Source organism: Talpa occidentalis, unplaced genomic scaffold (assembly GCF_014898055.3).
Source record: "Talpa occidentalis isolate TD23 unplaced genomic scaffold, MPIMG_talOcc4v2.1 talOcc4.6, whole genome shotgun sequence".
Taxonomy (NCBI): Eukaryota; Metazoa; Chordata; class Mammalia; order Eulipotyphla; family Talpidae; genus Talpa; species Talpa occidentalis.
Window position 1 is genome coordinate 51,867,277 of NW_023604972.1, and position 14,953 is coordinate 51,882,229.

Sequence of the window (14,953 nt, forward strand, 5' to 3'; positions counted from 1 at the left end):
TAAAAAAATAAAAATAAAATAAAATAAAAAATAAATAAATAAAATAAAAAAAAAGAATGGTCTGAGTTACTTTCTAATATTATAACTCTTAAAATATAAAATGAGAAATAGAGAGCATAAGTAATTTGCTTACAGTCACATAGTCAATGACAGAACTTATAGAAACAGAGGCTATCTAGCCTGTAACAAAAATAGTGAAAAAAAGAGCTTACTGGAAAAGAGGGAACCCAATAGAGCCTGGTTAATTATTTAATACATCATTGTAATAAATGTGGAAATTAGTGTACGGTCAGTGATTAGTTTCTTGCCCCACTTTAGAAAATAAATGGCACAGGAGTAGACTCAGTATCAGCCCTGCTGCTCTTTGCCCATCTCATGTATCAAGCAAATCATTGACACCTTAACAGTGGGCCCTCACCCACTTTTTCATCTGTTAAATGAGTGAATAAATCAACTTATAGAGATCAAAGAAGGAATCACTGAGCTCAACTTCTTATGAACATTAAGAGGTTTGATTTACTATGGGTTTCCTATGAGTTATTATAAGGATTTCTAAAATTTTTGAAAATGGGTGTCCTAAAAAAAGAGAGCAATGTTTAAGGCTGAAGGACTCATTAGAGAGAGAAGAAAACAAGTGAAAGAATACCACTGTGAAACCTGCTCTAACAATCATGGTCTGAAATCACTAAAATTTTGGCAAATTTTTCTTGCAAGCCTACAATGGGCCTAGCCATTTGCCAACAGCTACATGACACTGACCCTCTTTCCTTGATGAGAATTAAAAGCTTAAATGAGGGAGTAATTCTTTCCAGTGAGTTAAAATTCTCATTCAAAGGGAGACAAAGATTAAGAACACAAGAACCAGAGTGGTTGTTTTCTGTTTATCTTGAGGGATATCAATAGTCTTCAAGGCTGACATGCTGTGCTCTCATCTCCTATATTTCATAATTAGGCAACTTTGTTTTTAAATCATGAATTTCTGGCCTCCCTGGCGGCGCAGGTGGTAGAGCACCGTGCTGTGAAGCTGTCTGCAGTCTCTGCAGCACTGGTTCGATTCCCGGCCAGCCAGGGAGAGTCCCACATGGTGAGGCAGACCTCTCCTGTCTAGCCTGCTGCTCCCCTCAGCAGTGCCTTCGGTCTGTCTGCCTGTTCTACTCCCCGCTCTGTCTCTGGTGAATCCTCTCACCCTCCCGTGCCTCTAGCCTGTACCTCAGCTCTTGGATAAACAAATCTTTAAAATAAAAAAATTATGCATTTCTAATTTCTTAACATGCCATCCTTAAAAAACCTCTTACAGTCTTCAAGATGATTATTTTATATTTAAATTAACATAATAAAATTCTATTTAATAAAAAAATGGATTTGTAAATGATCAGTCATTACCACCTATGCTTCAAACAGAGGGGGGTGAAGGGGTAGATTTTGAAGAACTAAATCTACTTCAAGAAATAAACAAAGTTACCTTCCTGATACAGAAGCTATAAATCTATAGAGAAGACACAATAAGTGTAAACTTGGATTCCACCCAATTACTTAACATTGTTAACTTTAAAAGGGTATTATTAGATAAATACCTTTTCACTGCTATAAGTTCTCAGTTTTGAAGAGTAAATGCTAATGCTTACTTAAAGAAATAAAACACAAAAAAATGTACTTTGGCCTTGAAATAGTTCTATTTATCTGAGCAATTGGTGGGCATTTATACACGTGTGGTTTCTTTAGCTTTAGTTGACAACGAATATTGTTATTCCTCAAGATAAACCTTGACAACTAATGGATTAAAAAATACAACGTTCTATTTGTCATTAAACATTACAACATTTCAAATGGAATGCTGAATTGGTTAAATAATACATGTGGAAAGAAACTTTTTAAAGATCAAGACAGTAAAATTATTAACAACACTCCCTTTAACAATTTAATGACAATTGTTCTTTCTGAGAATAAGGTGAAAAGAGGCTGGCTTTAAAGTGCAAACTCATATAGAGAGAGTTCTGGACAGGCAGCTAAGATGGAGGGAGATTAAAAACTCTCACTGATGAAATAAGGTATGTTTCCATAATAAATGTATTCAGAACTAATTTACTTTTACATACTAATTTCAGTATGTGTCATTCCAAACACCTTAACTGAATCTCTCGCTTTTTATTTTAAATGAGTTAAGAAGCTAATTTATAAAGTTCTAACATTTAGTGCTATCATTAAAAAAGTATGTGTACTAAAATGTAATTTTCAATTAAACCTACATAAATTATAGAATTTCTTAAAAATATGAAAGAAAATCACACCTACTCAGAAAAGTATTGCATTGGGACCTTTCAATTTTATTAATATTTGACAAACTCAAAATTAAATGATGATATTTAACTTAAGGTTGAGATAATGAAAGAAACAATACTAACCCATCTTGAGAATTGCCATTCACTTGATTCAAGTTTTAGTTTACTTCATTTTGATACATACAATTAGACTGAAAACTACAGAAATTGAGTTAGTATAGCTCATTATTAGATTAAATAAGGACTGAATGTAAATAATTAAATGTACGTTCCCAGTAAACACTAAGCGAATATAAATGAATTAAACTAGATAGCATTCAGAATAATTAACACAAAACTTGTTAATAAGTCCAAAACAATATTTTTTTCCTTTGCAAAGTCCATTTAAAGCAGTCATTGAAAACGTATACTTCACAATGATGCAAAATATGTCAATAGTATTATTACACTTATTTCATTAATGAAGAAACCAAGCCCTAAACATCCCGTTCCATCTCAAAACAACAAAAAACCAAATGAAAAAAAAAAAAAACATCAACAGTTAGTTACAAAAACAATGTTAGAATTCATACCTTCCATGCTACTTTTCATTTGAAAATACATAACCACACTTTGGGAATGGAATTACCTGAAGGTGTTGTGGCTTTGAAATCCTTGCAGGAAACCAGGGCACACTGTTTTTCTGTTTAAAAAAAAGGCTGGGTTGTCTAATTGGAGATTCATTACATTATATTAATCCTGCCACAATACTGAAAGATAGTGTACCAGACACCAACTGTGGTCAGTGTCACCTGGCTTCTCCATCCCAAGGCCACACTGCCTTTGGCAAGGACACCACTGAGCTTCATGGTGGCACATAGCATGCTGCAGGCATTACTACTAAACTGGAGGTATTATTTTTACATAGGTGGGAATTTTTGCTTCCATGATGTAAATTAAATTGGCCACGTAACCTTAAAATTCAGCAGACTGCATGACCAGAATTAATAAATGTAAAGGAGACATGGGGAAAATCATAAGCTAAGTAAACCCTGGATACAATATAGCCACAAATATATATATATATATTTTCCATTCAGGTGAAAGTCACAATATTTTTTTGATCAAAAGTCACACGGGGGGGGGGGGGGGAGCAAAAGAGAATTAAGGGAGACGAATAGGTCTTTTATCCTCTGTCCCTAAACCAGTTAGTGTTTAGTCACCTTAATGAGACATTCAGGTAAGATGATTCAGGATGTACCTAGCTTCTAAAATTTTAGAATATTTTTGTTAGAAAACTCAAAATATCAAAGTATTTTGATAACTACATTGACCAAAAAGAAACTTTCAAAGCTAATGTATGTTGTAAAGGCAGTCCAACCAGAGTATTCCATCGTTTATATACAATTCCACTCTTATGTGGTTATGGAGACACAAAACAAAGAATTAGACAACATCAAACCAAAAACAAACCCTAGAAATATGGAGCTCTGAGGCTGTGGAGGCTGTGGAAGATTGGAGGTTTATATATGGAAAAGGTTTATATATACCACATCTTCTATCTCACTCTATCTCAAATAGGTCTTTCATTCTCTGTCCCTAAACCAGTTAGTGTTCAGTCACCTTAAATATTTCCTTTAATAACTGTGAGATCATATGAAAGTATCTTGTTTATTTTATTGCTTATTGTTACATTTTTTTCCCATATCATATAATTTCTATTACAAAACATGTAATTCCATGTATTTATTTTTGTTGGGGGGGTTGTATTGTAGTTACACGTTTAGTTTTATTTACAGTACTGTATATAATACAGAACTACAGGATCCTGTCTCTGCACGTGTATGCTAATATACCATACCCACCACCAAGGCCTGCACAGTTCACTGTTCACTCCCACCCCACTTGCACCCCAGAAGCCTCACAGCCCCATATTTCTAGGATTTGTTCTTGGCTTGATGTTGTCTGACTCTGTTTTGTGTCTCCATATTCCACACAAGAGTGACACCATCCTTTGTCTTTCTCCTTCTGATGTATTTCACTCAGTACTTTCCCCTCCAGTTTCATTCTAGTCGTTGGCAAGAGATGGTGTCTGTTTTTTTCATAGCTGAATAGTATTCTGTTGTTTATATGTACCACATCTTCTTAATCTATTCATCAGAACTAAACTGATTCTTCCATATGCTCAGACTTTGCTTACTAAATAATACTGTCATAAAGTCCAGAGAAGACACCTTTAGTGGGTCCTTCTAACATTGCATAATTTTCCAAATGAGTTTCCTTTGTTTCCAAAGCCTGTTCATTCCTTCAACTGATTTTCAGTCATTCAGCTTTTGCCATATTTTCTTGATGTTTTTGTTTCTTCTTTTGCTCCATTTCTGTGATCTCAATCATCCTGAACAATTCCCAGGACAGTATGGCACTTGCTATAAACAGTAGCATAAGGGCTAAAATCACTGTTGTAAGGAAGTCATATAGGTCCTTTGTAGCTCATTCTACAACATACCCAGCCCCAAGCCTTGATACCAAACATCTTTTTTAGCAATCTTATGCTTGATCAGTGATCTCTGATTTTGTCCTAGGATTATTAGTGAGCCAATCACAATTTCAGATGATACTTGGTTATCTTCTTTAACTCTTCCATAAACTTCTGAGAGAAGATTTAAATTCTCCCCTACACAATTTCAGACCTCAAAGGGTGTACTTTCCATACTTTCAAGAGTAAGCATTACTCTTTTTTCCTTCTGAAAGGATTGGCTGGGCTTGATCTCTGGATCAGAAGGCGCCTGAGCTGCAGCTAGTGGCATTTTACTGCTACCAGCATTTCCCCTTTCTTCCTTATGTTTCCCCCTTTCTCACTCTTCTTTTCTAACTCTGCCTGGTTGGTGGCCTCACAGGTCACATTCACTCCACTCTCACCATGGGGAGCACAGACCATAAGGGTTTGCAGACCCTCTGCACCCCAGGTTGGCTTGGCCATATCTTATGGCCACCAGGTGCAGTGTCCACTATGCTAAGACCACAGCAAAACCTTGATGATGGCCACCAAGAGGCTAACCCCATCACATCCAATTCACCACCAGGATACTGTAAAACTTTTTTTTAAATAAAGCATATGAACACATTAGGACCAAGAGACTAGGAAAGATGAGAACAACACAATTTTAGACACTAAATTAAAGAGAAGTTAGAGGTAACTCAAATAACAAACCCTAGAAATTTAAAGCAAGCCCAGAGAAAACAAAAAAGCAACTGAATTACCACAGAGCCTTCAAGAGGTTCAGGAACCACTGGCTTAAGTACCTCTGGAAGCAGAGATAAGCATTGATCTGCACACAGGACTGGTGAAAGTATATTTTAAGAGCCCCCAGATCCCTATGGCTATGTGATACTAAAGTGGAGGTTTATTCAGTGCAATGAGTAAGAGAAGATATCTGCACTGGGGAGGAGGGAGGGCAACAACACCGAACCAGGCACTGCTGTGCACTCCCAGGGACGAAGTAGAAGCCATATATGCACTGAATGCTGAGGGTCTTCATATCTTACCCCGACTTGACTTTCCAAATGACAGACATTTATCTTCCAAACAGACTGAACATTCTTCTCTGGACACTCACCTAGCTCAGGGGAAAGGCAGTCAACAAAATGGGCCAGCAAAGCTCAGTTGAAGCTCACAGTCATAAGCTTCCCCTCACCCCCACCATGTACAAAGCTATCCAGCAGCTTCCTATGACTCCATTCTTACATAGGAGCAGATGATCAATGGGAGAACATACTCTAAGATAAAAGACAGAGACAAAAAACAAATTAACAAAGAGGCAACCTGAGAAAACAGACTATTTAGAGTGATGAAAATATGAAAGGAAAAAGAAAGAATTCTCAGAGAGCTAAGAGAATAGCATGTATGAAAAAACAGAAACCAATAATAAGAAAAACACCTTAGAAATTAAAAACTTGTCACACACACAAAAAAAAAAAACCTTCACAAAAGGGATGGATGGTAAAACTGAAGCTCTCCCTTAGCAAGCTGAGTCAAAAACTTAAGACAGAAAGTAAGAGTAAAGATAAGAAAATGAAAGGGACAGTTTTAGGAGTACATCTGACTTCAAAGAGAAAGCAGAGGGAGAGGGGAGGATGTTATGATACAAACAATTCTTGAAACTTTCCTAGAATCATAGTGTATGAATCCCAAACTGAAAGTATCCAATGAATACTCAAAATAACATACAAAAATAGGGCCACTCCAAGGTACATTATCATGAATAGAAATAGATAATAAACAGGTCACAGAAAAAGACTAAAGAATCTAGCTAGCTTCAGATTTCTTTTTATTTTATTTGCTAAATGATTTTAGCAATTTATTTTTTAAATTTATTTTTATTATTATTTTATATATATTATGTATTTTTTATATATTTAATTTTATATATATTTTTACATCATTTTTCATTTCCGCACAATGTATGCATTTTCGGGGGGAACTGTATGGGGACCATAGCTTCAAATTTCTTAGTAGCAAAGTAGGAATCTAGAATATTATGGTAAAATGATTTTCAATACTGAGGTACAATGAATTGCAACTCAGAATCTGATACCAACTGAATGGATAAATGTAGTATCAGATTTTCCAAAATGACTCTAAGAGCTGGGTTGCCCTGGGCCACAGACACCATCCACTATCCATGTCCCCAAGGGAAGTGCTGCACCCAAGTTCAATTTCCCATGACACTGGTGGGAGGGCGTGTAACCTCCTAGGCCCCAAAGTCTCCTGGGACTAAACAGCTAGCATTCTCAGACAGCCAACAAATACCCAATGAGTTACTAAAACACACTAGGTTGAAAGCAGTTTGTGTATTTCTTCACTGATAAGACTGCATTTATGCTTGTAGCTTAAGAACAGGAGCTGGGGGAATTTCCCCAAGCACACTTCTCTTTGAGATAATAACGGTGACTGACCTCTGCCTTCTCTTTTCTTACTAACCACTGGCTTTAGAAGTTTCCCATTTCTACATTAAATCCATACTGTATGAAGTGATGGAATATTTTCTAAGTCCTGAATCCTGAAAGGCTGTCATCCTAAAGGTGTCACTTCCCTAGGGGAAAGGCTGTCATCCTAAAGGTGTCATCTTACACAGCAGTAGTCAAAGACGTTTTCACTGATAGGATTTTTTTTTTTTTTTTTTTTTTTTTTTTTTTTTTTTTTATATAGAGGCATGTTTTTATTTATTTATTTTATTTGTTTGTTTGTTTTGTTTATACATGCACTGGGTACAGACAGAAGCGCGGGAGGGTGAGAGAATTCACCAGAGCCAGAGTGGGGAGCAGAGCAGGCAGAAGGACTGAAGTACACTGCTGAGGGGAGCAGCGGGCGGCAGGAGAGGTCTGCGCACCATGTGGGATCCTCCTCTGGTGGCCGGGGAGCAGCCGGGGATCGAACCGGCGCCGCAGAGGCCGCAGGCAGCTTCGCAACCCAGCGCTCAACCGCTGCGCCACCGGGGAGGCCCTTCACTGATAGGATTTTGATTAAAAAGTAAATGAAAGTGAAAACAAAACTCCCCTCCATCTTTTCTGAGGAACTAACAGGAAAAGATACTTTACCAAAATGAGGATGGTATTTTGAGCAAAAAGAGGACATGAGATTCGGGAAACAGGTTCTACTGCAAAGAAGTGAAAAGGCATCCTGGGATGGCATGATTGGCAATGGGAAAATGACAGCTGTCCGGCTGGCCTAGAGAGCAACTACTAGATATTAAAGGAGGCCATAGGGCCTGGGAGAGCTATTTGCAAGAAATGAAACAGAATATCTCTAATCACACTGAAGGGAGAGTCAGATAAACAAGGGAGTATGGGATGATGTGTGATAAAAAGTAGAAAACTTTTTTAATTGCAGTAATGTTGGGTTACATTGTTATATATATTTTGAAAGAAAAAAGCCTAAATGCAAAAAAGTAGAAAAGTTTAAAAAAAAAACAGCTAACTTTGATGGAGCTGGGGGAAATTTTTAAAGCAATTACAGCATTATCATATGTCTCATGTTAGAACAGTCTTTTCATGGTCATAATAAATAAAATATTAAAGGCACATATGCAGTATGCATCTGTGGGGTAGCAGTAGTGAGCTTAAGAGAGTAAAAAAGTCTCATTTTTCTATTGTAGGAAGTCAGAAGACAATATCTAAGCATCAAGAATCAAGGGTACATACTATAACTTTGTAATTTAGAGACAAAGAGGCAAATAAAAAAAGTGCAAGTTAATAAGTGCCTCTCAGGGGTGAGAAATGGGGATGAATTGGGATGGTGGAAAGAGGATGAGGTTTGACTGATTGATTGATAACAGAGAAGTTATATTTTCCTCTAGCTCCAGAATCCATACTCTTTAACCATGACATTGTGTTTATAATAACCTTTTAACTATGTGACACTTAAACCATATGCCCATATAATTTTAATAAAATATTTTTAAAGGATTATATCACAAAAGTTTCGCCTTTATTAGTGGAAAAATAGTAATTTGATAGACCAAAAAGATATGTGATTCACCAGGAAGACATTAGAAGTAGAATTTAAACCACCAATTTCTCATAATGCTTCAATATGAAAGCTACAGTTCAACAACCATTACAAAATCAAAACAACAAAATAAAGCAAATATAAAATTCCTTAAACAAGCTGTTAATTAGAAAATGGCTAATGGTAATTAAAATCAAGAAAGTTTAATTTTAAAATTACCTAATTATGACTAGAAATAGTTGTTTAGGCAACATTTATAAAAGACCCACCAGAGTAGTGTGGTAAAGACTGCAGGTGACATAAAGATCCCTAACAGTCTATAACACATAGACAAACTCCGCTTATGAAATTGAGAAACAAAATAGTTCAAAAGAGACTCCAATATTCCATGAAAGAGATGTGTCTTAAACCATGCTGAGGAGAATTATGACACTGAGATGGGGGGGATTTCCTATCCTGAGTAAAGTATTATAAGGACAGAAATAAGAGAGCAGACATATTTGGGAGCCAAAGGAGCTCATTTACTTGACATACTGAAAAGGAAACAATAAAATAGGATAGACTTAAAAAAAAAAAAAAATAACTGCATGCAGCAAGATAAGGGTTTTTCTTGAAACTATTAATTATGCTAGGACATTGAATTTAGTTCAGAAGAAAGGAGGAATGCTAACAAGGTGAGGTGGGTGATGAGAGGTACAGGGGAAATGGCCTTGAGTAGAACTACTCTACCTGTATATTGAAACCAGCAGAAGAATGTGACTAGAAGTATGGGAATTGGGACTGGTAACTGAAATCCATCCATTCAAAATCGGATTAACTTCTATTTAATTTTAAAAGTACTTTCACAGCTCCACTCATTCAAATAACTAGGATTTTGCTGATTTCTGTAAAAATACCTGTGGATTTGTTTGATGCTCTCCTTCGAATTTCTGTTACCATCAGTCGTGAGACTTGTGTTGTAAACTGCAGAAGATCAGAAAATTTTTCTGTCATTGTATTTGGCGGTGCATTTCCAAAAACCTGTGGATGAGAAAAAAAAATTCATGAAGCACTGTCTACAGATGTTCTCCTTTCATTCTATGAATTCCAAAGTGCAGTATTTCTTGAAAATCAAGCCCAAAAAAATATCTGACACATTTACTTTGGATAGGAATACGTTTAAAATGACTCTTTTAGTGCATCACATCTAGTCATATTGTCCTTATACATACAATTTGTTGAATAAATTAACAAATAAAATCTAAAAGCAACAGATATCATCAATAACATTTGAATCAATCTTACTAATAATCTTTAGAAAATAAACATGTTTCTCCAGTGAAATCTAAATTAAGAATTTAGAGAAAATGGTAAGGTTCTTTGATGGTACATCAATATATTAAATGCACTGCCAAGTCCTAAGCTGAACATAGAATTCACTAAGCTCCTTTATCAGAATTTCTAAATTCTATCCACAATAATTCCCGAAACAAGACAGGACAAATGAAACTTAGAATTAATAATCCTTAAATATAAACTCATATGGGCCTCCCCGGTGGCGCAGCAGTTAAGCGCTGGGTTGCGAAGCTGCCAGCGGCCTCTGCTGCGCCAGTTCGATCCCCGGCCGCTCCCCGGCCACTGGAGGAGGGTCCCACATGGCGCACAGACGTCTCCTGCCGCCCGCTGCTCCCCTCAGCAGTGTACTTCAGTCCTTCTGCCTGCTCTGCTCCCCGCTCTGGCTCTGGTGAATCCTCTCACCCTCCCGCGCTTCTGACTGTACCCAGTGCTTGTATAAATAAACAAATAAATCTTTTTTAAAAAAATATATAAACTCATATGGATTCAACTAAGAGAATAAGGAAACAAAGCCAGGATGGAATGTCACAGGAAAATAAATGGTACTGTAATGGCTATATAACTGGATGCATCCTGAAAATACTGCTTAAGGAAAAATTATCTTTGTAATTAAAAGTAAATTCTTGTGGAGTCCAAAATTATTATAGTTCTCTATTATGCTAATAAGTTTAAATTATTATACATATTTTATATTGATATTCTTTTTTTTTAAATAATCCTCTGTTTCTCTCTTTTTTAAAGATTTATTTATTTATTTATACAAGAACTGGGGTGTAGGCCAGATGTCGGAAGGTAAGAAGGATTCACCAGAGACAGAGTGGGGAGCAAAAAAGGCAGATCTACTGAGATAGACAACAGAGGGGATCGCACTTGAACGTGCTGCAGTGGCTGGCGATAGCTTGACAGCTATATGTTACTACCCCTTGTGCCACCAGGGAGGCCTAATCACCATAGTCTCTTGTGCTCTTCCCTCCCCTGTTTTGATCCCTCTCCTTCCTCTTCCTCTGCATATTGTCTCTGATTTATAGATGCCTGTTATTTTTTTAATTATTATCATTTTTTAGACACAGGAGTAATTGTAAATGATGTCGAAAAACAAGTCAACTGTGCTTCTCAAGCTCAATGAATATTTATTTTTTTGGCTGAGATTTTGATATATGTATGTTCTTCCAGTTAACCTGTTACCTTAAATAAGACCCAAGTTCTTTAATAAATTACAAATTAGAAATTGAGAAGCCTGACAATGACACATGCTGACAGCCCTTCTAACTTCACTCAGAGTTTGTACCAAGGTGTTTATAAAACAATCATATATTTTGGGCCTCCCCTGGTAGCGCAGCTGTTGAGCGCTGGGCTGCGAGGCTGCCCGCAGCCTCTGCAGCGCCAGTTCGATCCCTGGCCACTGGCGAGGGTCCCACATGGCGCGACAGACCTCTCCTGCCATGCCCGCTGCTCCCCTCAGCAGTGTATTTCGTCTCTGCCTGTTCTGTTCCCTGCTCTGGCTCTGGTGAATTCTCTCACCCTCACGGGCTTCTAACTGTACTCAGTGCTTGTATAAATAAACAAATAAATCTTTAAAAAAAATTGTATATTTTGCTCACGTAATTATTAGACTGTCCATCAAACTGAGAGGTAAATCTTCCTATTAATCAGAATATATTGATGTATATTTTACTCCTAAGAATTATTCAGTGCTATTTTATTCCTAAGCACTATGAAGATAACTTTGTAAAATAAATAGCTCATTTCTCAGTGTAAGGATATGGGCATTCAAGCAATCTTCATCCTGGGAAACCAATGTACTGTTAAAAATGCAACTAACTTTTCACACAGTCCTGACATTTACTGCTTTATTTACATAAGGAAATTTTTTCAAAAGATAAATCATGATTGAATCAGCCAATCCAAAAATCAGTATTATAGAAAAAGGACTATATCCTATTTGCTATTCTGCAATGAACACCTTTTGCTTCTTTGACATAAATAATTCTTAGTCAAGAAATCTAACACTATTTATTCATTCATGAATATTTATTTGTCTCCCTTAAATGCCAGGCAATGTTTAGAGTCATGAATACAAAGGCAAATAAAGCAAATGATTCCTGAGCTTATGGAGTTTACATTTTTTTCTTTTTGGAGTTTACATTTTAGTACCAGAGACGCACATTAAAAAAGTTAAAAAAAAAAATATGTTAGATTGTAATGTACTATGCAGGAAATAAAGAGGATAACTGAAATAAAATGTGTGGAGTGGGGAGACTGTCGGAAAAGGTCTCTTTGAGGATAACACTGATGCTGAAGAATGATACTGAATTTTCTAAAAAGTCACAATTCACATTGCCAAGGAAAGAAAGTTCTTGGCAGGCAGAAAAATCTGTGCTAAGACTTTAAAGTCAGCATGAGATTGAAGGAGATGAGGAATTCAAAGGTTGGTAAGGCTGGAATGTTTTCATGAGAGGAAAATGGTGCAAGATAAAGTTGGAGAAGACAGAAACTAAAACATGAAGCTGGCATTTAAAATAATTCCAAATGTGTAAGGTCATAAAGAATAGTTATTATTTTTTTCTGATTGACTTCAACAGTTTAATTAAAAATTATTAATACGTATTCACCACTTCTACAAATAGTGTAAAATATATAATGGCTCAACCATGTAATTAAATGTGCGCCACAGAGGGTAGAGCCGGAAACTGGGAGTCAGGGGCTTGGATTCCCCTCATCCCAAGGAACTGCTGGTAATACTGTTCTGGTTCTTAGTTTCCTCATCTGCAAAGAGAGGAAACTGAGCAAGAGAACTGATAGGTAATACATGCAATTCAGATGTGATGATACTATACTGGAAATGTGACATTCATAACTCAAGAAAAAAACAAAGTATTGAGCATCAAAAATGCCTTGTAACAAATTTAATAAAAGTAGCAGTAATTATAAAATGAGCACTTACAATATGCCTAGCACTATTCCAACACTTGGCATGCAATGACATTTAAATCTCTTTAGAATCCTATATCTCCATTTTTACACGTAAGGAAATTAAGGACTACAGAAGTTAAACTACTTAAGCCAGGAGCTGGTGGAAACAGAATTTGAACTAGATCTGTCTGATACCAAGTTGTGTTCTTAATCACTCAGTACTATGTTGTCTCAGCTAAACTCTGTATGGTGTTTACCTTAACAGGTGAATAGCAAGTTTTGACTTGCCTTTAGTCATTTTTAATACATATCTAAAAATACGTCAGAACATTTCCTGGTACCTCCTTAAAGTAAATATTTTTTGTGAATACATAAGGAGAACAAATTAATGGTATTATCCAGTGGCATGTAAAAGTAGAAGTTCAACATATATTTGTGGTTGAATAGAGCTATTCAATAAAATTTATTAAATATGACTAATGAAAAAGTTGGAATTTTTATGAAGTTTTCTAACATGCTATCTTTTGGTTTTTAAATATATGTGATAAATATATGTCACATATAAAATTAAGTTATGACCATCATTAGTCCTTGAATAATTTCCAATCCATATCACAGACTTTCAGAACTAACAATAAAGGTGCAATTACATTCTTTCATAATGTAAATAAGTTTTCTTATCAGGAAAACATGTACTTTGTTCCTAAGAAGGATCAACACTTTAAGGGAGAAGATATAAATGCCTGAGAATGCCTAACCCAGTTCTTTTTTTATTTTTTAAAGATTTATTTTTTATTTATTTATGCATATAAGAACTGGGGTATAGGCCAGAGGTGCAGGAGTGAGAGGATTCACCAGAGACAGAGTGGGGAGCAGAACAGGCAGACTGACTGAAATACACTGCTGAGGGGAGCAGCAGGTGAGACATGAGGGGTCTGCTGTGCCACGTGGGTTAGCTTCCTGGCCGGAGATGGAACTCATGCTGCAGTGGCTGGCAATAGCTTGATAGTGCTGATACTTTAACCCCTGCGCCACCAGGAAGGCCCCCCAATTCCTTTCTTTACTTCCTCTCCTTTTGGAATATGCCTGCCTCATAAGAACATGTACCCTTTCATCTGCTCTGGATGTGACTTGCAACAACCATTGAGTTTTGCCAACAACAAAGTAAATAAAATTATTTTTAGGGTGAATTTAGGTATTCCTTTAAAAAATATTTATTTTTATTTATTTATGCATATAAGAGCTAAGGTGTAGGCCAGAGGTATGGGGGGTGAGAGGATCCACCAGAGAGAGTGGGGAGCAAAACAGGCAGATCTAATGAAACACACTGCTAAGGAGAGCAGAGGCCAAGACAAAAGAGGTCTACTGTGCCATGTGGGTCACCTCCCTGGCTAGGGATGGAACTCATGCTGCAGTGGCTGGTAATAGCTTGATAGAGCTGAGACTTTAAGCCCTGCACCACCAGGGGCGCCTGAAATTCCTTTGTTGCAGACCTGTTACATTCTTCAATATCAACTGTATTGGTATTATGTAATAAGTAACAAAGCTGCATATATGTAAATAATTCTCTCATTTGCTTCTGAACTTGTGTATCCTTCCTTACTTAAAGCTCAAGATAAGGGATAAAAAAGTTAACCTCATTCACTTTAGATGTTTCTCTACTGCAAATTAGAAATAAGTTAAAAAACGGGAGTTTCTAAAAGATCTAAGTGATAAAGGTTATATTTTAAAATACATAATGAAGGATGATAACATAAACCAAGGTAATTAATATGGTAGTTAATTTTTAGATGACTAAAATGCTATTCATTTTTTAAAGTTTAAATCAATTATTTTCTCTGTAAGCTTTTGTTCTTGAGACTATAGGTTAATTATTTTTAAGAATGCTGCATAAATACTAGTCAGCTCTTCTCAGACTCCACCATCATCTCTCAGTCTG

General features: G+C 36.3%; 1 protein-coding gene and 1 pseudogene across 14 annotated transcripts in view; both read right to left on the reverse strand.

The window, feature by feature from the left end:
* The window catches only part of WDFY3 (WD repeat and FYVE domain containing 3), a 263,597-nt gene that overhangs the window by 161,336 nt on the left and 87,308 nt on the right, over positions 1-14,953 (reverse strand). For 12 of the 14 annotated variants that reach the window (XM_054687824.1, XM_054687825.1, XM_054687826.1 and 9 more), the window contains 2 exons: positions 9,663-9,786; positions 2,908-2,961 (listed from right to left, as the gene is read on the reverse strand). In XM_054687824.1, coding sequence (XP_054543799.1) covers positions 2,908-2,961; positions 9,663-9,786 — 178 coding nt within the window. The remainder of the gene's footprint in view (positions 1-2,907; positions 2,962-9,662; positions 9,787-14,953) is intronic. The other 2 variants (XM_054687834.1, XM_054687831.1) reach the window with 1 other exon arrangement.
* Positions 4,566-6,550, reverse strand: LOC119261249 (small integral membrane protein 15-like; annotated as a pseudogene).